At 50.1% G+C, this 26,555-nt stretch overlaps 5 protein-coding genes across 9 annotated transcripts; 3 read left to right on the top strand and 2 right to left on the bottom strand.

The window, feature by feature from the left end:
• Positions 1-32: 32 nt before the first annotated feature.
• Positions 33-1,126, bottom strand: LOC111078588 (NADH dehydrogenase [ubiquinone] 1 alpha subcomplex subunit 1). 2 transcript variants are annotated; one of them, XM_022373369.2, is made up of 3 exons: positions 943-1,126; positions 669-755; positions 33-204 (listed from the first exon to the last, which is right to left on the bottom strand). In XM_022373369.2, the coding sequence occupies exons 1-3, from the start codon at positions 1,039-1,041 to the stop codon at positions 109-111; spliced, it is 282 nt and encodes a 93-aa protein (XP_022229061.2). In that variant the 5' UTR covers positions 1,042-1,126; the 3' UTR covers positions 33-108. The 2 variants fall into 2 exon arrangements, with proteins under 2 accessions (XP_022229061.2, XP_022229062.1); XM_022373370.2 differs by lacking the exon at positions 33-204 and adding an exon at positions 300-404 and having other exon boundaries at positions 943-1,117.
• A 119-nt stretch (positions 1,127-1,245) lies between these two features.
• Positions 1,246-6,376, top strand: LOC111079126 (tripeptidyl-peptidase 2). 2 transcript variants are annotated; one of them, XM_022374143.2, is made up of 12 exons: positions 1,246-1,494; positions 1,574-1,910; positions 1,966-2,515; positions 2,572-2,622; positions 2,794-3,348; positions 3,414-3,535; positions 3,592-3,748; positions 3,809-4,014; positions 4,082-4,357; positions 4,427-5,434; positions 5,514-5,838; positions 5,906-6,376. In XM_022374143.2, exons 1-12 carry the CDS (start codon positions 1,324-1,326, stop codon positions 6,276-6,278), a joined length of 4,131 nt encoding a protein of 1,376 aa, XP_022229835.2. In that variant the 5' UTR covers positions 1,246-1,323; the 3' UTR covers positions 6,279-6,376. The 2 variants fall into 2 exon arrangements, with proteins under 2 accessions (XP_022229835.2, XP_022229836.2); XM_022374144.2 differs by lacking the exon at positions 2,572-2,622.
• Positions 6,377-6,466: 90 nt separating this feature from the next.
• LOC111079125 (activated Cdc42 kinase-like) lies at positions 6,467-17,147 on the top strand. 2 transcript variants are annotated; one of them, XM_041594418.1, is made up of 8 exons: positions 6,469-6,569; positions 7,680-7,749; positions 7,842-8,229; positions 8,293-9,378; positions 9,443-10,146; positions 10,210-10,459; positions 15,248-16,561; positions 16,625-17,147. In XM_041594418.1, exons 1-8 carry the CDS (start codon positions 6,566-6,568, stop codon positions 16,814-16,816), a joined length of 4,008 nt encoding a protein of 1,335 aa, XP_041450352.1. In that variant the 5' UTR covers positions 6,469-6,565; the 3' UTR covers positions 16,817-17,147. The 2 variants fall into 2 exon arrangements, with proteins under 2 accessions (XP_022229834.2, XP_041450352.1); XM_022374142.2 differs by lacking the exons at positions 15,248-16,561; positions 16,625-17,147 and adding an exon at positions 10,683-14,466 and having other exon boundaries at positions 6,467-6,569.
• Positions 17,148-17,176: 29 nt separating this feature from the next.
• LOC111079127 (condensin complex subunit 3) lies at positions 17,177-22,532 on the bottom strand. The gene is made up of 7 exons (XM_022374145.2): positions 22,084-22,532; positions 21,830-22,006; positions 20,944-21,761; positions 19,346-20,885; positions 18,693-19,277; positions 18,460-18,615; positions 17,177-17,990 (listed from the first exon to the last, which is right to left on the bottom strand). The coding sequence occupies exons 1-7, from the start codon at positions 22,342-22,344 to the stop codon at positions 17,445-17,447; spliced, it is 4,083 nt and encodes a 1,360-aa protein (XP_022229837.2). The 5' UTR covers positions 22,345-22,532; the 3' UTR covers positions 17,177-17,444.
• Positions 22,533-23,711: 1,179 nt separating this feature from the next.
• Positions 23,712-24,806, top strand: LOC111079132. Of its 2 annotated transcripts, none has more exons than XM_022374150.2 (3): positions 23,712-23,910; positions 23,998-24,203; positions 24,254-24,806. In XM_022374150.2, exons 1-3 carry the CDS (start codon positions 23,832-23,834, stop codon positions 24,569-24,571), a joined length of 603 nt encoding a protein of 200 aa, XP_022229842.1. In that variant the 5' UTR covers positions 23,712-23,831; the 3' UTR covers positions 24,572-24,806. The 2 variants fall into 2 exon arrangements, with proteins under 2 accessions (XP_022229842.1, XP_022229843.1); XM_022374151.2 differs by having other exon boundaries at positions 24,280-24,387.
• Positions 24,807-26,555: the final 1,749 nt, after the last annotated feature.

The following is a 26,555-nucleotide window of genomic DNA, read 5'->3' as shown; positions in this document are numbered from 1 at the left end:
GTGGTTTCCACCACAAGAACAGGGTTGTTAAATGCGCGGCAAAAGCCAAACCTTGACTTTATTCTGAATGGAAATTATGGTATAAAATATTTATCATTTTGCAGTTTTCTAATTTTCCTGGTCGGGATCATCCCCCACATTGAAATCTTCATTCTGTTCCTTATTCTGATCGTCTTCTTCCTCATCGGGAATGGCCTCAAGTCCCTGGAAAGAAATGGGGGGCTGGCTATAGCACTGGGCAACGGAATTTCCATGGGGGCAGGAAGGAAAACTACAGGAAAACTCTACAACGACCAATCTTTCACTTCCGCACTTTACGTTTATTCACTTTTGCACTTAAGTTTTAGAGAAATTTCACTTAGATCAACTCAATCCTTCTTCTCATCTGGAATGGCGTCGAGACCCTGCAAGAAAATCAACGGTGTCTCAATAGAGAGGATCGGTTCTGGGAGATTATAAATGAACGTGCAAAATGGGCAAACAATGAAGAGACCCAACACCAATGGAACAATAGAGGATCGGTTCTGGGAGATTATAAATGAACGTGCAAAATGAGAACCAACACCAAATGGAATGCAAAAAAAATAAAAACAAAACGAAACGAAACACTAACCAACAAAATGCAGAGAATATGGAAAACACTTATCAACAAAACAAATACCACTTACATTCATCAAGTACGGATTATCGGTCAGTCGGAAATCGCGTTGGTACATCACACGGCTGAAACGCTCGTCCATGTTGCGACGGAAGGCCTGCGGGAGTGTAAGAAAACGGTTAGAAATCATTGCAAAGGTCTTACAGACATCTGTAAACTATTTGCCACAAGCTGCACACCCGCGGAGCTTGGAATATGTTAAATAAATTCCGTGTAGTGCCCAATCAACTGCGATTATATAAGAATTTTGGATTGCTCGGCCAGAAGGCAGCGATCGAACTCACATTGCCCAGCGTGAGCTTCTGGACGCCGTACATGGCGTATATGGGCACGGACAGGAGCACGGTGATGATAGCGGCACCAGGTAGGATTTCGAACCACATCTTGTCAAGAAAAAGTGTCTTGTTATTTTTTGCACAAACGGGCACAAACGGGACACGGACAAATCAGCTGTGTATATAGTGCTGTAAAATTCCGTCTTGATATCGCACCAAAATACCGATAAGCGTTTCGCCCCAGTCCAAAATATATTATACAAAAATTATATATATCGATATATTTATATATCAAATATTCGTTCAATTGTTCATTTTTTCTACATACAAAAAACAGCAACAACGCGACAATTTAGAGCACACAGCGAGAGCAGCAATAAATTCGAGAGTATGAGTATGGCTACAAGCGGAATTGTCGAGTCATTTCCCACTGGTGCCCTGGTGCCCAAGGCGGAGACAGGAGTCCTAAATTTTCTGCAAAAGTATCCCGAATACGACGGTAAAGATGTAACAATTGCCATATTTGATTCCGGTGTGGATCCTCGGGCTACCGGACTTGAGGTGAGTTGGCATTTTTAATTGTCGCTTGGATTGGATTGGATTTCAATTTCACTGGATGCACTTGTGTGCGTTTCTGTAGACGCTTGTCGATGGTAAAACGATTAAAGTGATTGAGCGCTACGACTGCTCGGGCTGCGGCGACGTAGATATGAAGAAGAAGGTCACTCCAGATGAGAATGGAACGCTGAAGGGTCTGTCTGGCACCACTTTGACGCTCAGTCCCGAGCTGCTGGCCCTAAACACGGACGCCGACAAGGCGGTTCGCGTGGGATTGAAGTCTTTCGGGGATCTGGTGCCGTCCAAGGTGCGCGACAATATTGTAGCCCAGGCGAAGCTGAAGCACTGGGACAAGCCCCACAAGATTGCCACGGCCAATGCCAGTCGCAAGATATCTGAATTCGAGTCACAAAATTCAGGTAAGTTAGTTAAGAGAATCTTGCACAGAAATTTGGGTGTATATCCTCCTTTCAGGTGAAGCCCCAAAGCTGCCGTGGGACAAGAAAATCATCAAAGAGAACCTAGACTTTGAGCTGGAGATGCTCAATAGCTATGAGAAGGTCTACAACGACGTTAAAACCTCGTACGACTGTGTCCTCTTTCCCACGGCCAACGGGTGGCTAGCGCTCGTCGACACCACGGAGCAGGGAAACCTGGATCAGGCCCTGCGCATTGGCGAGTACTCGAAGACGCACGAGACCCAGAACGTAGACGACTTCCTGTCGATATCCGTGAACGTTCACGATGAGGGAGATGTGCTGGAAATCGTGGGCATGTGCTCGCCTCATGGCACCCACGTCTCGTCGATTGCCAGTGGGAACCACAGCTCCAGGGACGTTGATGGCGTTGCACCAAATGCCAAAATCGTGTCCATGACCATCGGAGATGGGCGCCTGGGATCCATGGAGACAGGCACTGCTCTGGTGCGGGCCATGACGAAGGTAATGGAGCTGTGCCGCGAGGGCAGACGCATCGATGTGATCAACATGAGCTATGGCGAGCATGCCAACTGGTCGAATTCCGGGTAAGCGAGTGCGAATGGCCTAATGGAAGCTAACCCAAGAGTGCCTGTTTCTTTAGCGAGTTTGATGATAAGCGTCGAAGGGTAAAGAAGAATAGTGGGTGTTCGAGGTAAATGCAACCACCAAACGTACCAGAACTCACACTCTCCACAACTGTCCACTCCTCTTTTTCTACGACATCTGACATCAGATAAACACGCTACAGCAAACATTCACAATTCACCTGTGCGATATCAATTAAATTAAATGTCTGCTCTGCCCCCCCCTAATCATCATTCAGCCGCGTTGGCGACCTAATGAACGAGATCGTGAACAAGTATGGCGTTGTCTGGGTGGCCTCCGCTGGCAATCATGGTCCAGCGCTTAGCACGGTTGGCACCCCGCCCGACATCAGCCAGCCCAGCCTGATTGGCGTGGGTGCGTATGTCTCGCCCCAGATGATGGAGGCCGAGTATGCCATGCGGGACAAGCTGCCCGGCAATGTGTACACCTGGACGTCGCGCGATCCCTGCATCGATGGCGGCCAGGGCGTTACGGTCTGTGCACCCGGTGGAGCCATTGCCTCCGTTCCACAGTTCACCATGAGCAAGTCGCAGCTGATGAATGGCACCAGCATGGCCGCCCCCCACGTGGCCGGTGCGGTGGCTCTGCTCATCTCCGGGCTCAAGCAGCAGAACATCGAGTATTCGCCGTATAGTATTAAGCGAGCCCTTAGCGTCACTGCCACCAAACTGAGCTATGTGGATCCCTTCGCCCAGGGTCACGGACTGCTGAATGTGGAGAAGGCCTTCGAGCATTTGGTGGAGAATCGTCAGTCCAAGGATAATATGTTGCGGTGCGTCCTCGCTCCATTGGGGGTTTTCGATTGGAGTAAACAATATTCTGAATGCGTTCTTGCAGGTTCTCAGTTCGCGTGGGCAACAACATGGCCAAGGGCATCCACGTACGCCAGGGCGTACTCCGTAATTTCATCGATTACAATGTCAACATTGAGCCGGTCTTTTTCAACGACAAGGAGACGGGTTAGTATGAAAAACAGACTCCGAGAAGCACTCACTAAACGTTTCTCCCTTTACAGATCCCAAAGACAAGTTCAACTTCAATGTGCGTCTGAATTTGATAAGCTCGCAGACGTGGGCGCAGTGTGGCTCCTTTCTGGATCTCAGCTATGGCACTCGCTCAATTGTCGTTCGCATCGACCCCACGGGACTTCCTCCAGGCGTACATAGCGCAGTGTAAGCCCTTCCCCAGCTCTCAGTAATTGTTCCGGCAATTTATTGCTCTCTGTTTTTCAGTATTCGAGCCTACGACACGGACTGTGTCACCAAGGGGCCTCTCTTTGAGATCCCCGTGACGGTGGTGCAGCCCCATGTCCTGGAGTCTGATCTGAACACGCCAATCTTCGAGCCAGCCTCATCCAAGGGGGACAAAAGCGTTGAGTTCCAGCCGAATACCATACAGCGGGACTTTATCTTGGTGCCAGACCGTGCCAACTGGGCAGGTGAGCCGAGCACAGCATTCAATTGTTCAGCTACGGTACGAAATGAAATGTTTCCGTATTTTTACAGTGCTGCGCATGCGCATAACCGATCCCAATCGTGGAAAGGACACGGGAAAATTCTTCCTACACACCAACCAATTGCTGCCAAAGCAGTCGTGCCGGAAGAGCGAGACCATGAAGATCATTTCCGTCAGCTCGGACCATGAATCGACCACCACCTTCAAGGTGAAGGCTGGCAAGATTCTGGAGCTGTGCATAGCCAAATATTGGTCCAACTATGGCCAGAGTCACTTGAAGTACAGCCTGGAATTCCGTGGCGTGGAGGCCTACAATCCCAATGCATGTGAGTCGCCATCGAAAGCGAGTCCTGCTCCTTCGATCAACTGATCGACGCTTAATCCACGCTTTTCAGATGTAATGCACGCTGGCAAGGGGATTCACAAGCTGGAGATTGAGGCCCTGGTGGCGGAGGATATCCAGCCACAGCTGCAACTGAAGACTGCCGCCGTTGTGCTGAAGCCCACCGAGGCAAAGATATCGCCATTGAGCGCCACCCGCGATGTCATACCAGAGGGACGACAGGTGTACCAGAACCTGTTGGTGTACAGTCTGAACGTGGCCAAGGCGGCGGAGGTGTCCTTCCATGCACCGATCTTCAATGATTCGCTGTACGAGTCGGAGTTCGAGTCCCAGATGTGGATGCTGTACGATGGCAATAAGGCCATGGTGGCCACCGGCGATGCGCACTCGCAGAACTTCTTCACCAAGCTGGAGAAGGGCGAATACACCATCCGGCTGCAGGTGCGGCACGAGAAGCGCGATCTGCTGGAAAAGATTTCGGACGCCAATATGGTGGCCTCGTTCAAGCTCGTTAACTTCCTCAATCTCGAGTTCTACGAGAACTACAATCATTGCATTGTGGGAGGACGCAAGCTGGCCGCGGCCTTGGTACGGCGATCCACTCGAGTGGTGTACGTGGCTCCCATTAGCCAGGAGCGGCTTAACAAGGCCAATCTCCCGGCCCAGTGTGCCTGGCTGTCTGGCAACCTGATCTTCCCCAAGGACGAGGCAGGCCGTCGTGTGGCCATTCATTCATTCAATTACATCCTCAATCCTGCCGAGAAGAAGACAAATTCATCTGGCAACGGCAACAACTCTGGCACTGCCATTGCAGCAGCAGCAGCGGCAGCACCCGCTGCTGTCAGCGCCAATACAGCCAAGCCAAAGGCTCCGGCCACTCCGCAGGCAGCCAAGTCCGTCCTTCCGGCCCATTCAGCAGCCGGCGATGGAGTTGCCACGCAGACGGACACTCCACCGGAGGGAAATGGCAGTCCCGTCTCGCCCAAGAAGGGGAAGACTAATTCGGATGAATATGCCGAGATATTGCGTGACTTCCAGTGCACGCACATAGTCAAGTGTGGTAAGAGATTGCCCGTATCCCATATCCCATACCCCTACGGGTAGAATATCTATTGCATTGCATTGCCTTTTCTTTGCAGAACCGGAAATGGCCGAGAAGATCTACAACGAGGTGGTGGAAGCCCATCCCAAGCATTTACAGGCCCATCTGCTGCTCATCCAGAACATCGAGGCAGCGCAGCTGAAATCGGCTTTTCCGCTGACATTTACGAATTGCCAAAAGAGCGAGAAGCCCGAGGGGGACAATGCCGACCAGCAGAAGGAAGAGCAGAAGAAGCTGCGCAGTGCCCTGGAGCGCGTCATCAAGCTGGCCGATAATGTGATTGTGGAAACGGATGCGGAGTCATTGCTCTCCTACTACGGGCTCAAGAACGACACTCGTCCCGATGCGGCCAAGATCAAGACGTATGTGAATGAAAGAGGATGCAATTTGATTTATTGTTTGTATAATTCACTTTTAAAACTCTTTCAGCAACATGGACAAGCAGAGAAACAATCTCATCGAAGCATTGAGCAAGAAGGGCATAGCCATTGCCAAGTTGGCTGTCCTGGATGAGAGTCTGAAGGATCGGCTGGCCGAAATAAACGAAGTGTACACGGATATTATCAAGTTTGTGGACGCCAACGACTCGAAGGCTATACAATTTGCATTGTGGCATGCCTACGCCCATGCACACTATGGACGCATGTACAAGTACATTGTGAAGCTGATTGAAGAAAAACGCACACGCGAGCAATACGATGAACTGGCCGCCATCAACAGTGCCTTGGGGCACGAGCACATTACGGTAGTTATTAAACGCATGACGGTCACCTCCTTCCCAAGCACATACCGTTTGTTCTAAAACTCTGCTCAAATATTAGGAAGTAGTAGTATGTTCACAAACGCAATAATGCGGCTACCATTTTGTTTTATATCTAAATTAAATTAATCAAATATGTCTTTGAATAAACCACAAATGTAACGGAACACTTTGAATCTTTGTGTGGTGGTCTTACTACTGCGTGCCCAAGACTTTATCAACACTGCCACAGCCAACCAAGCATTCGGCATTTTGTACGCTTTCGTTTATGGTCATACTAATTGCAGCAAAAAAACAAAAAACAATGCAGACGCGCACGCGAGATTAAAATGGGTAAGTTTGACAGAAAAAATGCAAATCAATTGTGAAAAGTGATCTTATTGTCAACCCCCAAGTGATTTTTAATGGGTGTATACAAAAATATCAATCGAAATGTAGCTAAAACATGATTTTCCGTGATACGCAGTTGTTGCCTCTGCTGCCGTTGTGCATTTGTGTTGGTGTGCTGTGCCGTGTGTGTATGTATTGGCCGATCGATTTTATTTTGCATATTCAAGGACAAGCGTAATCCTGCGGGAAAGGCCTCCATCCTGAATGGGGGCGGCTCCAGATAATGTGCAACATTGAAAGGGAAATCACAATTTTAACGTCGCAACGCCTCGCATCCGCCGATGACTCAAATCGCAAAATCCCGGTGCACCGATGAGAGGGTTGACGTTCTGACTCTTGACGGCTATTATCAGCCACACACAGCACAGCACAGAAGAGCATTCTGGTGCTGGTGCTGCTGTGTACATACATTTGTTGCTTGCGCTGCTTCCCTTGCATGCAGCGGTGTGTGAGTGAGTGGGAGTGAGCGCCTGGAGAATGGTGGGGTGGGGAGGTGTGTATCTTGCAGCAAACAAAAGGTGACAGCGACAAGGCGATGCGTGGCGGATGACAAATGCGGGTGCAGCAGGCAGCAAGGCAATCTGAATTCTGTGTCAATGTGCTCACGCATGGGAGTGTGCTTGCGCGAGTGTGTGTGTGTGTGTGTACGGGCACGTTGGAGGGGGGAGTGGGAGTGCGGAAAAGAGCTCCAAGCTAAATGAGATTTTTACGTTTTGGAGAGGGGAGCCCCTGGAGCAAACGAAAATCACTGGGGAAGTGCGTTGGCGTTGGTGCGCTGGTTCGACCAGGGCCGGATTTGGTTGGGATCAGTGGATGGATAGATGCATGGATGGATGGGGACCATCGTTAAATTAAAGTGTTTATTTATTGCCATCCTCTCCCTCGTTGGTTCCTCTGCGGACCAATAAAAACATCAAAGATAAGGCCCTGATCTCAGGGGCATTCCGCTGCGCTGCGCTCCTGCGTGCGGGCTAGTGCCAGATTATGGACTTGAGAATTTAATGTGTTTATTTTTAAACTATATTCTCCGTTCTTTCTGTTTTCCGTTTCCAGAGTATCCACAAATTGATTTATACGAATTCCTCACAGAGTCCGAACTGCAACAGTACTACAATGCCGTCAAGTGAGTGACCCAGAAATTCGATGCGTTTCCCCCCTAAAACTCATCCTCCTCCCCTGCCACTGGCACCCCTTCTCTTCCCACTCTTCCCACAGAAATGAATTGAAAATAACGAACGCGGCTCAATTTAAATATGCAGCGGATGAGGATTTGCGTTTCATTGGCCTCTCGAGGCCGGAAATCCGAAGACTGCGTAAATACTACGAGAAGCACTTCCCCCACAGCTATCTCAGCAAGATCAAGCGTCTGCTGCAGACCCCCACTACGATGGTGAGGCGGGAGGATGGCGCCGGGGCGGCTCAAGTGTCCCCCGATGGCAGTCCAGCCACGTCGCTGGCAGCCAAGAACGGTTCAACATCGCCCAGCAAGGTGCCCAACAACAAGCACATCATACCGGCCGACTCGATCAGCGTCAACAAGCAGCTGGGCACCGGAGAGTTTGGCATTGTGCAGCAGGGCGTCTGGTCCAATGGCAGCGAGAGGGTGAGTAGCAGCGGAACCCCCGTAAACGATGATCCCCATTGATTAATTGCTGCCCATCCGCAGATACAAGTGGCCATCAAGTGCCTCTGTCGCGAGCGGATGCAGTCGAATCCCATGGAGTTCCTGAAGGAGGCGGCCATCATGCATTCCATTGAGCACGAGAACATTGTGCGGCTGTACGGTGTGGTCCTGGCCACAGATTCGCTCATGCTGGTCACTGAATTGGCGCACCTGCGCTCCTTGCTCGAGTGCCTCAAGGACTCGGGGCTGCGCGTCAGCTTCCTCACGATCCCGACACTCTGCGAGTTCGCCCTGCAGATATGCAATGGGATGCGTTACCTCGAACAGAAGCGCCTCATCCACAGGGACCTGGCAGCCAGGAACATTCTGGTGTTCAGCAAGGACAAGGTCAAGATCTCCGACTTCGGGCTGTCGCGTGCTTTGGGCGTTGGCAAGGACTACTACAAGACCAACTTCAATGTGAACCTAAAGCTGCCGATTGCCTGGTGTGCCCCGGAGTGCATCAATTACTTGCGCTTCACCAACGCCTCTGATGTGTGGGCCTACGGCGTCTGTCTGTGGGAGATGTTCTCGTACGGGTTCCAGCCCTGGGCAGCCCTCACCGGCCTCCAGATACTGGAGGCCATCGATGCCCCCAACTTTCAGCGGCTGGAGCAGCCCGACTGCTGCCCCAGCGAGTACTACACTTTGATGATGAAGTGCTGGCAGGACGATGCGGCCAAGAGGCCCAAGTTCGGTGAGATCTACGACCAGCTGCCGGACATGAAGCCCGAGCAGCTCAAGGCGGTGGTCAACTGCACGGAGCCGAAGAAGGACCATTTGATGTATCGCCAGGGCGACATCATCAGCGTGTTGGACCGCAACACGGGCTCACCCTTCTGGAAGGGAGTGCTCACCACCGGCAAGACCGGCTACTTCAATCCCTCGAACACGGTGGCCTTCCTCGAGGGTCTGCCCTCCAGCTCCAATCGCGACTCCTTTAGCCGGGCGAGCGACCATCGCATCAGCAAGCGCAAGCTGCGCACGGAGATGATTTCCAAGCCGCAGAACGATTTTAAGCACACCGGACATGTGGGCATCGATGGAGCCACCTTCGGCGACATTGCCTTCCTGGGAAGCTCTCAAAATGTAAGCAGACATACTCTCCCATCTCATCCAGAACTAATTTCTCCTATTCCCCTGCGTTTCGCAGTACAATCACGTGCCCAAGCAGATAGTCACACCGTACAAGCCGTCGGAGGATATTGAGCAGACGCCACTGCTGCTGCCACCGACACCCACGAGCCCCGACTCGCTGCAGACGGCCAGTGGTTACTTCCCCGAGGGGTCCGGCACCAACAGCCTGAATCCCACATTCATTCCCTCCGCCGAGCACACACCCAAGCTGATCGCCACCAACGGCCAGAGTTCGTTTGATTTTGCCGCCAGCGGATCCACCAATCCATTCTTCCTCAACAAACTGGACGACGAGCAGCTCGAGTTCGCCCTCCAACAGCAGCAGAACAACAACATGCAATCTAGGGGAGGCTCCCGCAGTGTCCTGCAGGATGATCCGCACGAGTATCACGAGATATCCGACGATGAGATGGCGGCCGATAAGCTGGACTTTGGGCCCTCGCTGCTGGACGAGATCAACTCGATGTTTGGATCGATTAGTGGTGCCTCTGGGGGCCATCCAAAGTCGCCAGGATTTGAGCAGGTGAACAGCAAGAACGAGTTTGCTGAGCTGTCGGTGAAGCTGGGCCAGAAGCCGGGCGACTCCAATGGCAACAAGCATGGCCATGGCCACGGCCTGCTGTCCAAGAAGAAAACTTCTGGAACTGTGAAGCCCATATCCGTCAAGGACGAGAAGATGCTCAACCATGCCATCGAAATAGCCAACGAGATAAGCGCCAGGTGAGACGATACCCAACCTCAGGCTCAGCCCAAGAGTACAACCCATTTCTGTGTGTGTTTCAGATCGATGATTGACCTGGTTTCGGACCACGCCCCTGCCACCCATAGCCCCAAGCGAAAGTTTAGCTTCCGATTCCCGCACCTAAGCAACAACAGCAGCGGCGGCGGTGGCGACAAGGCCCACAGCTTTGGTGGCGTCGGTGGCGGCTCGGCCAGTGGATCCGGGCATACGCCCACGCATGCGGGCAGTGCCTCGCCCTTCTCCAAGAAGAAGAACTTCACCGAGGAGTTGCAGAGCATTCCGGACATACAGGTGAGGCGCAGATTGGGTCGCACGAGTTTGCTAGCAGTCTGGCTATCCTGGTCTGGAGTATCTAATCCATGAGTTTTCGTCCACGTTTTGCTCTTTCTCTTTGCTCTCCTGCTCCCCCTCCTGCTCACGATCGTTGTCCCCTGTTCATTTCCCTGTTTTCGTTTGGCATTTTCTTTTGGTTGTTTCGTTTGCTCCTCCATCGCCCCATCGACCCATCGCGCAGCGCTTCCGCTCGCTGAGCGAGATCAAGAACGGCACCGATCTGCGCGTGCCCATCTTTGACAAGGAGAGCTCCGACTTTCTCTTCGAGAAGTCGCGGGAGATACTGAGTCGTCCGCTAAACATAGACAGCTCCCTGGAGGGGGCCGCTGAGGATCGGCAGCAGCCGAAGAGCATCAGCGACAACATCATGGACATTGAGAACACGCTGAAGGCCCTCAATCTGGACTTTATGCACACGTACACGGAGCTGGACAAGAGCGACTCGAACGACACGATCCTCAACGATCAGCAGCTGCCGCAGCTGATCAGCCTCGACGATGGGATCAGCAGTGCCACCGGCAGCCTCAAGTCGGCCGTCTACAGCTACAGCAACGGAGTCCAGACCATGTTCGACTTCAATGCGGCCACCAGCCACCTGGACAAGCATCTCCAGTACATGCACAACCAGGCACAGATGAGTGCCGTCGCTGCGGCGGGCGGGCCAGAGCCCAAGCTGATGGAGGACAAGCGATCGAGCACCCCGGACACGGGCTTCGCCTCGCGGGACACCAACATCTCGCTGTCGCGCCGCAGCAGCCAGAAGTCCAGCTACAGTCCACAGGAGAGCTACTTTCCCATCAAGTCCGAAGTCCTGTTCAGCGCCCCGCCCGTGATCATGACCAGTGGCGGCTATCCCAGCCTCAAGGACGAGCTGGGTGGTTACGAGCGATTCGGAAACGGCCCCACAAAGCAAATGCTGGCCTCTGCCTCGCCCATCAAATCGGGCTCAGGCTTGGGGAGCAGTAGCTCCGTCTACATGGCTTCCAAGAACTACCGCCAGCGCTCCACCTCCTTCAACGAGAGCTTCCACCCCATCTCCCCTGTTCTCTCCGAGCCACCCCAGAGGATAGTCATGCAGCGGCAAGTCAGCAGGCAGGAACAGCAGCAGCAGCCGCAGTTACCCTCTGCTCCCCTACCTCGTCGCACGGCCTCGTACAAGCCGCGCTCCATTCGGGCTCGGACGATGAGGCGGCTCAGCTACAACCCCATGACCCTGTACTCGAGCTCCTCCAGCGGCGAGGAGGAGGAGGACACCAAGCCCAGTCTGGCCCGCTCCGAGTGCGACATACGCGCCAGAGTGGTGGGCGGTTCGAATACTTCGATGAGCAGGCGCCGACGGGCGGCTCTCATCCGCCAGGTGCAGTCTGCCTGCCACGACGAGCGGGACGCCATCATATCGCCGCGACAGATCTACGGCTCCAACTCGAGCATCAAGTCTGCGCCCCACTACAACTTTGGAGGACAGCGACGCAGCTTCCACCGGGGCGGATCCGGCCATGGCCATGGCGGCGGCGGCTATGAGCAGTTCCAGTACGAAGAGCGGATCTACGACTTTGGTGGACGTGGTCCGGGCAATAATTACTGCAGCGGACTGCCTGGCTACCTGATGGCCTATCAGAAGCCTATGTGTGCGCCCAACGGAACGGAATTGGGACCGGGTTCCGGGTCGGGTTCCTCATCGGCGGCCTCGTCGGCCGCGCATGCCACCTACAGACCTACGGGCAACGGCACCGGCACCGGTAGAGGAATCGTCCTGCAGCGGCCAATGAGTGGGGGGGCTGCCCTCCACGAGTTCGACATTAGCCGGCTCACGGGCAAGAGTCCCACATCAACAAATTTCGTGGGAAGCTCCCCGGAGGAGCTCAAGCAGCGACAGCTATCGACGGGCTCTCTGCTGACGCCTGGGACGACTGGGAAGCCGAATCCGAAGCACCAGCGGCCCACGGAATTCCACTGGCCAGAGAAGATACACGCATCGGCGGTGAAGCAGCACGAGATGCACTGGAGGCAGGTACAGCAGCAGCCACAGAAGCAGCAGCAGCAGCAACAGTTGCTTGCGACGGTGCCGCTTATAAGCGCCGGGGGAGCAGGCGGAGGGGCAGCAGGAACCAGCGATAGCTCCTCTTCCTCGAGCACAGAGAGCGGCGACGAGTTTCAGTTTCGTCGGGAGTCGGAGCTCAATGCACCGCGAATACCGCCCAGCCCGGCCCCATAACTAAGGAAAATGCTGAAATATGTTCTCAATTTACTGTTTGGCAATGTTCTGTCCGATTAGAGTTCAGTTCTATAGGATCGATCGATGGCATGGCATGGAATGGAATGGATGGATCCCAGGATCCAAGGCCGAAGGAAGTGGGGGGCAGTGTATCGTGTATGTGTCAGTGTCAGTGTGTTGAGTGTCTGCGTGTGTATGTGTGTGAGTGAGTGAGTGTGTGTGAGTGGGTGGGTGGAAAAGAAGAATAGAAAAGATGGGCGGTCGGTCGGTCGGTTGGTTCGTGGAGCGGTCCGGAAGGAGCGGCAAGTAAATTGATGATATATTTACAGCGATAGATACGTATATTTTTTGGAATTTGAATTTTTTGAGTCGAGATGAATGAGAGTAGAGTGTGCCTTACAGGAAAACACCGCAAGACCTCTCAGAACAGATAATAATGTGCAGAGCAGCAGAACTAGCAGCATACATTACATACTAGCTTTCATTCCATTCCATTCCATTCCACTCCATTATCCATTGGCCATTGCATTATCCAGCGCATCATCATAATTAAGCGGTGGGCATGTCCTTGCTCTGAGTGAGCTCCTTGATTGATGCTCGATTCGAGTTTCGCTGATAAGGATTTTTATTGGACTGCTACCAAACATCCTGCCCACCGCTGCCCAGCGCCTACAAAATCATCAGATCAAGAGATCGCTTCCATCGATTCACCGATTCACGTCACACAATATTTCGAAGAAACAGGAAATAGAGAATTACTAAACCAAAAACCAATATTTCGAAACAAAGAGTAACGAAAAGGCTTGGCTTCCAAATCGAATAGGAAAACGGAAACTGAAAAGGATATTGTTTTTTTTTTTTATATTTTGAGAAGCCCCAACAAGAGCTTTTGGTTGTCGGAAACAGTATTACAAGTCAAGGCAAAGCTAGTCACACAATGAAAAATATACTCACTGAGGTAGAGTTACCTCCTACTAGACAACAGGGTATTACCAATTACCACTTACTAATGGGTTCTTCAATTGTTTTCGAGCCTTTTGAGAGATAACTATTAAGTCAAACACACACACACACACACACAAACACTAGAGATCTGCGTGGCCTCACACAAACATAAGTCCAACGGAATGATTAATGTTTCACAACATTTGGCATTCAGTGATGCGAGTTTGAATGAAAGAGTTCGGCAAATCGAAATGACTGAAATTATAGAAGACATTCAAATTTCTCGAATTATTGCCTTTGTTCTTTTCCTTACGCACAGCAAAACAGCAATAATTAAGATACAGCTCGAGCCAGTGGGTATTCGAATCATTTCCACATTCTAACTCACTCAATTCGTGCCTCATTGTTTCAATGTTGTGCGTCCGCGTAATTGTTGATTCGAATGCGGCCGGCTTTTAGCCATCCATGCAGGCCTCTAACACACGGACATAAGAAGACTACAATTCTAGACGATACACACAACACAGACACATACTCTTTGACAATCGTCAGAAAGAAACAAAACAAAAAGACAACCGAAAAAATTTCCACACCAAGAGGTACTACTACTTGCGAAAGCCATATTATGTGCCATATCCTGAAGCTTGCATTTTAATGTAACCAAAAGAGAAGAGAAGAACCCCCAAAAACTAACAAAAAAAAAGAAGCATTTAAAGCTGACTTTAAACTACAAACTAAACCAAATGCGAAACCGAACCCCTTAAATATCGTATATGAAAGTGGGAGTATTTGCCTACTAAACTTACCAAAAAAAAAAAAAAAAACCCAAAGAAAACTCCTAAAAAAAAAAAACCAACCAAAAATTAACTTTAAATGCATGGGAATGGATATAAATGTCCAAGATTTTTGATAACCTCACTAAGAACCTACTCGTACATTATATGGATTCTACTTATTACAAGATTTTCGCATTCTATGCATTTATGGATTATGAACTCAAATCGATAATATTATACGAGATATATATATATACATATACAGATTATATATACACCTACTTAAATTTAAATCTAAATCAACCTAAAAACTATATACATATGTGTATACCACTTATATACATACTATATGATATAAATGATATTCTAAACTATGCGTTTAAAGCGTTTCAACCCCAAAAAACAAAACAAAACAAAATATACTCGAGTATTATAATATTATACAAGAACCGAAATCCCCAAATTCCCGAAGCGAAACAAAACCCAACTGAAACGATCGAAAACAAAGAGTTTGAGTTTGTTTGGATTCCAAGAACCAAACAAGTTAATTGGTAATCAAAAACAAAGAAAAATGTTGTGCATATTTAAAGGGATTCAATAAACGAAAACTAAATGTGAAATTCAATGCGGGGGTCGCACTTCCGAGGGTCGTTTAGAACAACCACTGCCGGACCATAGCCCCAACCCTACCCCGCCAATGCACCTCTAAATCTCTAACTATCCTACCCCTTCCTTTTCCATTTTTTTTCATTTTAATTATCATTTTGTATAATTTTCATCGAATTGAATTCTCCCCGCGCGCACACACAGGAGCTCATTGGCAAGGAGGGACTCGAGGCCTACAACAGTCTGATCGAGCGCAAGGGCATGCTGGACATCGGACCCAGTCCGGCTGCTACCCTGCTGCGGCACATGGACACCGACGAGTTCGACCTGCAGAGCCTGCACCAAGCCGCACGACCCATGACTCTGCCCACGCGTGGAGCCGCGCAGCGAGTGCGCAAGATGGAACTGGCCACCGCCACGCTGGGCAGGCACAACGACGAGAACTCCAACTCGCTGGAGGCCTGCGAGAGTCCCAGCTACATGAGCCACAGCACCTACAAGTTCCCAGACGCAGCGGAAACAACGGAGGCAGCCAATCCGAATCCCATTCCCCTGCCGCCGCGCGAGGGCAAGAAGCAGGTGAAGACCAGCACCAAGAGGCACGTGCGAAAGTATCCGCTGATTATTCCGGCCAACGGCCTGCAGCGGACCCTCAGCAAGCTGGCTGACTTTGGGGAGTCGAGCGAAGAGGCAGGCAGGAGTTCTTTAGCTTCGGGCCAGCATCAGAATTCGCAGCCAGGCCGGTCCATCGAGGTTGTGGCCGCCGTTAGACCCTGCAGTTTGAGGCGCCAAGTGCGCCCTTCAGACAGGGAATACGAGAACATGCCGGCCGTGGGTAGCGAGCCCGCTCACACCTACCAGAACCTGGACAAGCTACTACCTGCCGATGCAGCTGGTCTGACCGACACGGCATCGCTGCAGTTCGAGTCTATTCTGGAGGCTGACTCCGGCAAGGAGAGCGCGCTGCAGTCGCCCGATGTCACTGATGGCTTCTACAACTTTTCCATTCAAAAGGAGCACTACAATAAGGGCAAGGATGCGGAGTTCGAAGCCACCCAGATCTCTAGTCGTTCCGGCCTCTATGTGAACGACGATGAGCTGCGAAATCTGGACATTGAGAGCGGCCGGAAGGCAACCAGCTCCAGTGCGCTCGAGTCGGAGGAGGGCCAGCAGGATGCGACAGCAGATGTCGCCCAGGAGACATGTCGTCGCGCTTCCAGTGCGGACAACGAGCTGGCAGGGAATGCTCTGTTCAAGAAGGTAAGAGCCTCAGTCAATCTGGCCATGAGTCGCAGCTCCATTAGCGAGACTGGCGCTTCTGGGAGTCAAGGAGGAAGCGGTTCTGGCAAACCTCAAACCGAGGCCGAGTACTTTGCAGCCACGGCAGCGCGACTGGCCGACTCGAACTCTGTCAGCTGCGAGGATCTGCTGGAGTTCTCCGACAAGAAGCCGAAAGGATGCGAGCGGGGCGTGGACTCTGACGAAGTGCGGATAATGGTGAAAGTGCTGGGCAAGGATGTGAGTATCTAGTTTTCATTTTGCAAAAGCAATTGGAATCCCAATTCCGATTATCTCTTACAGAGCACGCCCAACCGATGCCTGGGCGCTTTGGAGTTCATCAACTGGGACGTTCACAAGTCGATCAAGCTGATAAAGCTGCAGAATCTGGTCAGCGAGGCCAATCTCAGCCTGGAGGCCTCGTTCGAGGCCCTGCAGCAGTACGAATGGGATCTGCACACGACGGCCCACAAACTGAATGGCCCTAAACTATAGATACATCCCCATCCTTTACTTTCCTTACTTGTTCTAAACGATCGCCGTGGCCTTAACCTAGCAGTCCTTGTTTCCAATTCAACTCGCATCCTAAGCATTTGTAGCCTTAAGAACTCGATCCCAAACTCAAGCACTGCTCATTGCTCGCAATTGATACAACGTTTCCTTCATTATTCTACTGCTCCGAAAGGTATCGCTCGAATCTCAGCATGTACTTATTCATCCATGCGCCGCCTGCTGCATGCAGATCATGACCAACATCAACATACATTTACGCGTATACACACACCTCTTTATGGATATTTTCAATAAATTATAAACTTTTTTATAAGCCCCATTGTCTGAGGAAACACAGCCCAGTCGGATATGAAGTAGAAAACTTTATTATTACATTTAACAATCGTTACAGTGAACGCTCTTTCGAGCCAACATTGCAAGAGCGTTGAGCATTTTCCCGTGCAGTGCTCGCTTGGAAAAATCTATTCTTAATCTGGGTTAAATTAATCAACGATGCGTTAATATTGCTACCTAATTTACACATATACACAAAACCAATGCACATTAAACTCGCATACATTACCAATAAGGAACGAAAAGCGTAGAATGCAAAGGACTATTATTGGATTAGCTATTTCCTCCTGCTGCTGCTGCGAGTGCCGCCGCCTTCAGTGGCAGGCAACACTACGGATCGCGTTATACGCTTGGGCGTGGACACCTTCAGCTGTCCGCCGCTCAGATTCATTTCGAGGGACATCCTCTTGCGTGTCATGCACATGCTGTTGAGCCTCTCCTTTTGTGCCGCATGGCGTGTTGTCACCTTGGGGGTACTTGTGGTGGTGGTGCGGGACAAATAGCTCCTCGTCGATGTTTGCCTGGAGGTCGATGGCTCCGATTCCGACACGGATTCTGCCTCTGACTGCGATTCTGGAGCTCTGGTAATCACTGGAACTCGGTTCTCCTTCACCGAGGACGTGCTGTCCGTGGGGCTGTTTGTGTTTTGCGACACCAGTTCACTCGTCTGTGTCTTTTCATCAACGCGAGGCTGTTTTCGCGAGGGCGACTCCAACGAATTGCTGGCACGCTGGCTGGATTTCCGTGGATCTGAGGGCGTCCGTCTAATGACGCGCTTGCGTCCATTACGCAGCGGCGTCTCAAGATGCAGGACCTTGCGAACCTTGAGAACAAAAACGAAACAAAAAAACAACAAAAAAGTGTAGAAAACTTAAGCGAAATCAAAAGGCCAATCGATCCCATTGCGAAATAGGACTTCTATGCTAATTAAGCTAGTTCTACCAGATCTCAGCTGACGATATACTACAAGGGATCTACCAGAGAAGAGATGTGTGTGGGGCGCGGGGGTTTTTAGTCTACGGGCAAGCTCTATATTGATAGAAAAAACAGCGTGCGGCACTTAAAGGAAACAACATGTTTGGGTTTGAGTTTTATAAACATTGTTGATTTGATTATCGTTTGATGATAGTTAATGAAGATTGAATTGCAAGTATTGGCTTAAGCTAGAAAATGTTTTACTCTCGCAAAGACACTACACGTCTCACTCATTGTCTCTCTCTCTCTCTTTGATTAGCGGTGCGTATCTCCTGCTTCAGTGCCTAGAGCTGCATGCGCAGGCGCGAGGTACTCACTTTGCTAGCTGTGGGGGCAGTGATTGACATGGATGTGGATACGGCAGCGGATCTGGTGCGCAACGAGCGCAGGCGCAGGTGGCTGGCATTGGGAGCCGCCGCGTCTTTGGGTGATTCGGAGGTGGGCGAGGCTTCAATTACCTCGGATGTGTCCGACTATAAGAAGAGAAAGCTTATTATTTCCTATTCCCAGCAGCAGTTGCCAGAAAGCGCCTAGGCCGTTCCACACATACCTTGTCTGTCCGGGCGGGACTTTGCAGAGATTCATTTTGCTCAGATTCGGCTGAGTTATCGGGTTCTTCCTGCTCTTGCGGCTGCTTCTCCGGTGTCTTGGAAGATCTCGCCAATGCCTGCTGTAGGCGTCGCTTCATCTGCGGCCGACGGAGATTTCTTTTGGATGTTTCGGCCGCATCCGTTTCCACTGGTTCCTCTGGTGTGGCATTATCACTGGAGCATCTAGAGTTATATAGAGAGCGTCGCAGGAAACGTTGTCCCACTCGATTTTCAGTGCCGAAAGTGGTCAAGACAGGCTCTGCAACTGGCGCAGTTTCACTTGGTGTGGAAGTTGGTGCTTCAGCCTGTGAATCTGATGCATTTGTCAGGGTCTGTTCGGAGGCAGATTCTACAGGCGTTGGGGGGACTGCCACCTGCTCTGGCTGCCCAACATTTTCAGATGCCATTGTAGTCACAGTCGCAGTGTCGCACTCCTCGTCGCTGTCCAGCTCGTCGCGTGCCTCACGTGCGGGTGGATTAAAGCTTCCGTCAACCATCATCTTGAAGTTATTAATATTCTTGACCACACGCGGCTCCAACTCGCTCTGAAAAACGAACAAAACGAATGATTATAGGCGGTTTTTCCATGCGCATTCATCAAATGAATTCTAACCGTGATCAGTTTGTCCGCCATCTCCAACATTTCAGTCTTGATTTCCCGTCCGTTGAACACGTTTACAGTGAGGTTGGTGAGTTCCTTGGCCAGCAGGCGACACATTTCCCTGCGCTCGGTGAAATAGTTTTGAATGTAGTGCAGGAAGCTCAGGGCGATCCTGTTGTGTATGTTGCTCATCGGGGAGCTGGCTTCCTGTGTCGTCAGATCGATAAAGAACTTGATTACGTGATCGGGCTGGACGCCGTTCAAGGGCGAGTCGAAGCTGCAGTTAATGACGGTCCACACAGTGGGCAGAAGGCAGGGCTGCAGAAGGGCCTGCTTCTTGAGCCGGACAAGATTCTCAAAGAACATGCCCAGGACCTGGCTGATGACGGGCTCTGTGTTCGGATTGAAGTAACGTTTGAGCAGCTGCTCGAGCACCTCGGGCCTATCGTCGAGGTGGCCGCGCAGCACCAGGCGACATAAGCCACGCACTATGGCCAGGCCCACGCCCTTGTTGACCACCCGTTCCACATAGTGGCCCATCACGACAATGATGTCGGTGCTCTGCTCGCTACTCTGCGTCTGACTGCCATCGTCCTCGCCGTCGTACATATCCTGCACATTATAGAGCTGGCGACGCTTTGTCTTGGACGCCAGCCCTCCTCCACCTGTCGTCTGGTTGAAATCGTTGAAATAGTCGATGCCATAGTGATCCAGCAGCTCGAGAATACACCTGGCAGAGGTCTCGCAGAGACGGACAACGTTGTTGTTGCAGAACTGGTCGAGAACCACCTCGAACACCTCCTTGGCATATGCCTCATAGAACATACTGTAGGTGGTGCCACACTTGATGGCCCATTCGAAGATGTCCACCTCCGAGGAGGGAAGATGGCGGCAGATGAAGTCCTTGTACAGCTTACAGATGCTGGGCGTGAGCTTGTGTACATGCGGAGAGGCCACCATATAGTATGAGGTGTACAGGCCCTTGAGGACACGCTCCTGTTTGGAGAGCTTCGGTCGGGCGGGCATCTCCATAACACCATGCTTCACCAGCAGCGGCTTGATCAGCTCCGTGTACTCCTCTGTGACGGCCATCTTCTCTTCGTTGACGGACTGCGCCCGTATATACTCCTTCTGGCGCACAAAGTTATCTTCCTGCTCCTCCAGCTCCAGGATCTTCACCTTCAGGGAAGAGATTTTCATCTTCGAGGGTGTGTCCAAGTCGTCCAGCAACTTATTGATCAGGCTGCGATCGTGCACCAGCTCATTCTGTTTGGTATTCAGGTCGCACGTCTCGTAGATGATCTCAATGAAGAACTGCATCCGGTCGTTCAGGTCGGTGATCAGCTTCTCCATGCAACGCACCAGCACGCAGACGATCTTGTGGTCGAGCAGACAGTCCTTCAATAGATTGCTGATCAACATCTTCATATTACTACGCCCGATCTCGTCGCCCAGGTCGTACGAGTCCAGGATTTCCACCAGCGAGAGCAGCATGCTCTGGAACTCTATCTGGGCAAACTTGTCCATGTCCGGCTTCTGAAACTGACAGAACCTGCAATGGATACCAATTATAAATTGTTTGGATTGAGTTTGATTCAGCTAAAACTCACTTGTCCACATAGCTACAGAAGACACTCAGTTCGGGCAGAACCTGGTCGCTCTCGTTCGCCTGCGTGCTCTCCAGATACTCGCCGAGGCACTGCCAATAGAGCAACAGCTCAACGTTGAGATTTTCCAGCGGCACACATCGATGCAGCTCACAGTCGTCGCTGAGGGGCAGTTGGGCCATCAGTTGCTGGTTGTCGGTCTGCTCAAAGATCACACGCAACATTTGCTTGGTCACGCAGCGGAAGCGCATCAGCTCCTCCTCGCTGGAGTCCAGCTTGAGGGCCGCTATCAGAGCTAAATAGTTCTGTTGATAGGAGTCGATCCAGGCCTTGAGCATGATGTTCACCACAGTCTTTTTAACGTTGGCCGAGCTATCGTTCAGACCTTGCTCCAGCAAGGTCAGGCGCTGCGCCACCTTGTAGGAGCGCACTGGATAGTTGCACATGTTGACGTACGTATGGCGGCGCACCTTCTCGTCCACGTCCCACAGACGCTGCAGTATGTAGGGCACGGTGATGTAGTTTCGGCCCATGCAGGTGATAATGCACTGGCGCACGGTGGACGAGGGATCCGAGGAGAGATGGAACTGATAGGCGCAGACAACTGGATCGCTGGGATTGTCTGGAATCTGAAGACGCTGCATGGCCAGGACTGCCTGCTTGCGCACACTGGCCGACACGTCCTTCACGCGCTCCAGCATAGTCTCGAGAATCTCGTCGCACTGCGTGTCGTCGAGTGCCGCATTGGGTCCCAGTTTCTCAAGTATCAGATTCACAAAGTAGCAAATCCGATAGCGAACGTAAGGGCTGCTCGAATATATCTGGGAAAAACAAACAAACAAGCGCGTTTAATGGAAATGCATCCAGGGAAAGTACAGTTAAGGCTTACTGTCAATAGCCAGTGGAATGTTTCGGCCAGCACCGGATGCGTCTTCTCCGACTCGAAGCTGGCCACGATCTTGGCGCAAAAGGACAGGGCCATGTTTCCATTTTCGTTGCTCTCCTCGGCCTCGAGTACAGTCTTCAACACATTGATGAATGTGCTCAGAAACGCTTGGTGTCCCATCTGCAAGGAAATTCATAGTTGAATTTGAATGAGTTCTAATCGACTGAGCCAGCGCTGCCAAGTGACGCTATTCCTACCTTCGAGTACAGTTGCTGCAGCTCCTTTTCGTAGCGCTGGTGGAGCGACTCCTTGAGTTCAGCGTGACGCATTATTGCGTACATGGACTCCGCGCCACCTCTGAATTGTTCCCGACTGGAAACGGAGGTCGCATCACTGATTTCCATCTCGTTTTCCTTTTCCGCCGAAACGGCATTGTTGTTCTGGGTCGTCGTGGCCGCCTTCTTTTTGGACGCTGCCGCTTTGGGTTTTGCCTTCGCTTTCGCCTTTGGCCTGGGCATTTTGGGATTTGTTTTGATTTTTGCAATGTAAATAACGCACACTGTCACTGTGTTTGTTGCACTTTTCACTTATTTTATACTGTACAATTATTTAAATTGTTCTGCAGGGACGATGGGAAACAAACAAGCGTAGCGTTATTGCGCATTCCCCTTTCCACCCCCTTTCGCTTGTTAATTTCAAAAATGAACGCGATGCGTATGGCAATTTTAGTACATTCTTCACTGATGCTAGGGATGGTACCAACAGATCGATACATGAAAATATCACTATCGTAACGTTATTTATATTTCCTCTTTCCACTCCTTTCGATAACTAATTTAAAAATTGACAGCGAAGCGTTTGGAAATTTAGTACAGTATTGACTGGCTCTATCGTAACGCTATTTCTTTTTCCTCTTTCCAACCCTCTCGATATCTAATTTAAAATATAACGTGTTTTTGATATTATCTTGACTGATTGTAGAGATGGTATATCATCGATTCATCAGTATATCTTTTAACAAATAAAGTATGTGAGAAATATTTAGTACACCCTGCCCACAAGGGTTTTAGGTTCCTGGAAAACTTCGTGTTAAGCGGAAGCGTTTTCAGCGAATATATGGATTCGGTACAAAATAAGGGCTTACATGCCTAGAATTAAAAAATTTAGGCCAAAAATTGTTTTATTGTTCAAATTTGTTTTTTAATTAACCAAAATGTTTTTTTGTGTTGGCTCTTCTGGTTTATCAAGAAAATCAGTAATCAGCAATCTTTATAAGGTGAAAGTATTTTTTCCAACTCACTGAAGTCGTCTTTCGATGAGCGGATCAGAATTTATAAAGCACTAAAACTATTCGGTAAAACCAAAATTACAAGACCGTTTTGTTTGCCGATTCCATTTCGGCCGTTGGGCCGAAGACGAAACTAAAGGTTCAGTTAAAAAAGAAAATAAATAATGAAAAAAAAAACAATTTCCCTTGTAAGGCCTCATAAAATAATAACAAAATAATAATAACAAAAAATAAATTAATTTCCATATTTTGCAATCGTGTTAGAACGATGCTTTGATCGTGTTAAAAGGGAAAAGGGAGCAATTTTATAGCCGTGTAAGGCCGAGTTCGTATTAAAAGAGTTCGTGTTAATAGATCGCGGCATTCTGGAAGTGTAAAAGTCGCCCAGCTGTCCCATACAACTGTCCTTACCTATTTCCAAATGCCAACTGCGATCACTGATCTTTGTTCTTTAAGCCCTTTTGCCAGTTTCCATTTCCAACTTTCCCTGTCGCATCATTTATCGAATGATGGCACGTAATCGAGTTGCTTGCGGGGTTTGTGTCTCGGCTATGGCCTGTATCCTCTGCGCATGTCCTCGTCCAGTGCGTCTCCACCTGTCATTCGTCCTGGCCACACATGGACCAGCTGAATGTTTCGCACACAATAAACAAGCGACACTTGGCGAGCATTTGGGACTCGAGCGTAGATTAGAAAACGCAGCTGGTGGCTTGCATCATGTGCCGAGTGCTGCTCACGCTCGCCTACTTCCTCCTGACCATCTCGTCCATTGTGTTCACGGCCTGCGTCAACAATGGTGAGTGCGGTGTGGCCTTGGTGGCCAGGCCAGCAGCCGCAGATGAGAAAAATCAATAATCTCCCAAATCTCTGCATTCCCGGACAGTCACGGGCACCAGTTCGCCCGGCCCTGGGTCCAGCACGTCCCTGACGGGACACATCCACCGCACTGCGGCTGCCATTGAGCGGGTGAACAAGCTTTGGTGCTACGCCTGCCACACGATGGACGACGGCGAGTCCTGCGTGGACGTGGCGGTGCGCAATGATTCGGCTCTGTTCAAGAAGTGCCAAGGCGAGGAGTTCATCTGCATGGTGAGTGATGATCCCAGAAGAGAGCCAGCACTACGCGTATATTCCCTCAGGTCAAGCGTTTCTCGTATACCACCAGCACGGAAAACTCCACTAGCTCCCCAAAGATGTGGTCCCTAGATCGTCGATGTGTCGCCAACTGTGAGCCCGGCTGCATCATTATTGGGGAGCGAACCAAGCTCTACGCTTGCACCTCCTGCTGCGAGGAATCCTTCTGCAACACGGGCCGCGGGGCTGCTTCGGGCATCTTCCATCGCGAGGACACGGGCATTGGCACGCGGATGTTCTGGCTAGCTGCTCCCTTCCTGGTCAACATCTCGCTGGTCTTATACAAGCGGCACGCCGGCCACGTTCTCATCAAGCAGCACTGATCTCGGGTGTAACGTCTGCGCGGGACACAACCTCAATGAATTTACTCAACGAACCCAATGTTGCTCAAATCTACCACTTACTGTCTGTGTAATTACCTAGCCAAGTAGATATCGGATCCTGTAAGCCCACTCATGCTATGTTTTACGAATGTAGATAGTCCCCATACTCTCTCCGTGTGATAATAAATAAATATTTCGTCACTAGTGTGCGCTCACACACACACACACACGACTCCCCCACTTACGCGGCCTTCGGCTTGGATCTTTTTCTGTTTTACTTTAAATACCGCAGAATTGCACCTGGGCTATAGTTTCCAATATAGAGAGATGAGAAAGCTCTAAATAGAGAGCACCCATTATCAACCGTACTGGAGCTAAGCGCAAAGCTGCAGTAAGCGAGGGAAACTCTAATCAGCCGCAAGGCTGCTGCACCCGCCGGGCTCGCGGAGAGACATCTCCGATCGCTAAAGTGAGCGGAAGTTACCGGAAGTGCGCCAAACCCATTGGCATATAAGTTCCATACCGTGAATGGAGTGATTGAAACAAACTTTACCCCCTAAGATTGTTTTTTTTTTGTCTGTGCTTGTGGTAGAGAGAGTGGGCAGAGCAAAGAGGAGAAAGAGAGTTTTGATTATGAACCCGTTATAACTTATATGGGCATGAAGACACCTTTGGTACCCCATACTTACACACACTGTTTTCCATCTGATGTTAGCCTGAATTAACTTGAATATTATTGGGTTTGGGCTCTTACTGTATTACCGTATATTATATATTATATTAGATTTTATTGCATATTCATTTTTGTTAAATAAATTCTTTATAATCATTTTCATGTACATATTCCTAGACCTAAGTTGAAGTTGCTCCGCCTATTACTTCCTCGCACCTTAGGCAATTTTCGACGCCTGAAATAGTATTAGGAACAGAACATGAAGTATCATGGTGAAAGTTAGAATTTTTCATTTAGTCCATAAAAATAGCGTTAGTAAAATAAATTAAAACTCTTTTTGGTTGGACCCATGCCTGTACCGGATGCCACAGTCTGATGCCTGAACGATTTTGGGAGGGATCCCTGGCGACAAACTGGCCTAAAAGGGATCATGGTAGGGTGAGCATCCGTGCCGCGGAGCACATGCAGCCCAAGATCGATCATCGATGGTCTGCTGTACTGTAGTCTTCCTCTCCCGTTCTCATCCTTCCGTACGCGAACTTAATTTCTTGTTTAGATTTCTTGTTTCTTGTGAGAACCATAACTGACGTCCTCTTCCTAATAACCCACCCCAGCCGACCAGAGAAAAGCCGATTCCCATCGCGAACCCCGCTCAGTTATTTGAACAGCCCCTCTCTCCGTTATATGTTACAGTTCTTTAACTCAAGCAGGAAGGGGGATGGATCATTGGGAAATACAGACCTTCCTCTAGGCTATAGACCCTAGAGGAGTGCATTTACTACGACTGTGGGAACAATGTACCATTTATCGAGTGAGATCTACTTCATAAACCATTTAAACCCTTAAATTGGACTACAATATTCGTATTATATATGAAGTTGGCATATGATTTCGTACTTTCTGCTGTATTAATTAACAGGGCAACTATTGGTATCAGAAATGATCCAAACATTGCAAATGGGCAGATAATAGCTAGGGCAGATGACCTGTTTCAGCATAATAAAAGCGCATCAAAGATGCATATTTACTGAGCGGAAAGGGCGTTGCAAATATATCATTAATATTAAATTGGATAGCTTCGATTGCATTAAGACCCCTCTATTGTAGCATTACTAATGGCAAACAAATTCCCTAATTGAAAGATTAAATTCAAACTCGTCCTTTGTTTTAGCTCAGTCATTGGTAAATTGTTAATGGAGCCATTGAGGTCACCTACGCACAAAATGCCACAGCCCAACCCACTCGCCTCGTCCTTTCAAGCAAGTATTATCCCAGATTCTGGTAATCACCTCCTACGCCCTGGCCCTGCCT

This window comes from Drosophila obscura, unplaced genomic scaffold, assembly GCF_018151105.1.
Source record: "Drosophila obscura isolate BZ-5 IFL unplaced genomic scaffold, ASM1815110v1 contig_25, whole genome shotgun sequence".
NCBI classification, from domain to species: Eukaryota; Metazoa; Arthropoda; class Insecta; order Diptera; family Drosophilidae; genus Drosophila; species Drosophila obscura.
Note: the sequence above shows the minus strand (reverse complement) of the source record. Positions and strands in the feature narration are given on the sequence as shown.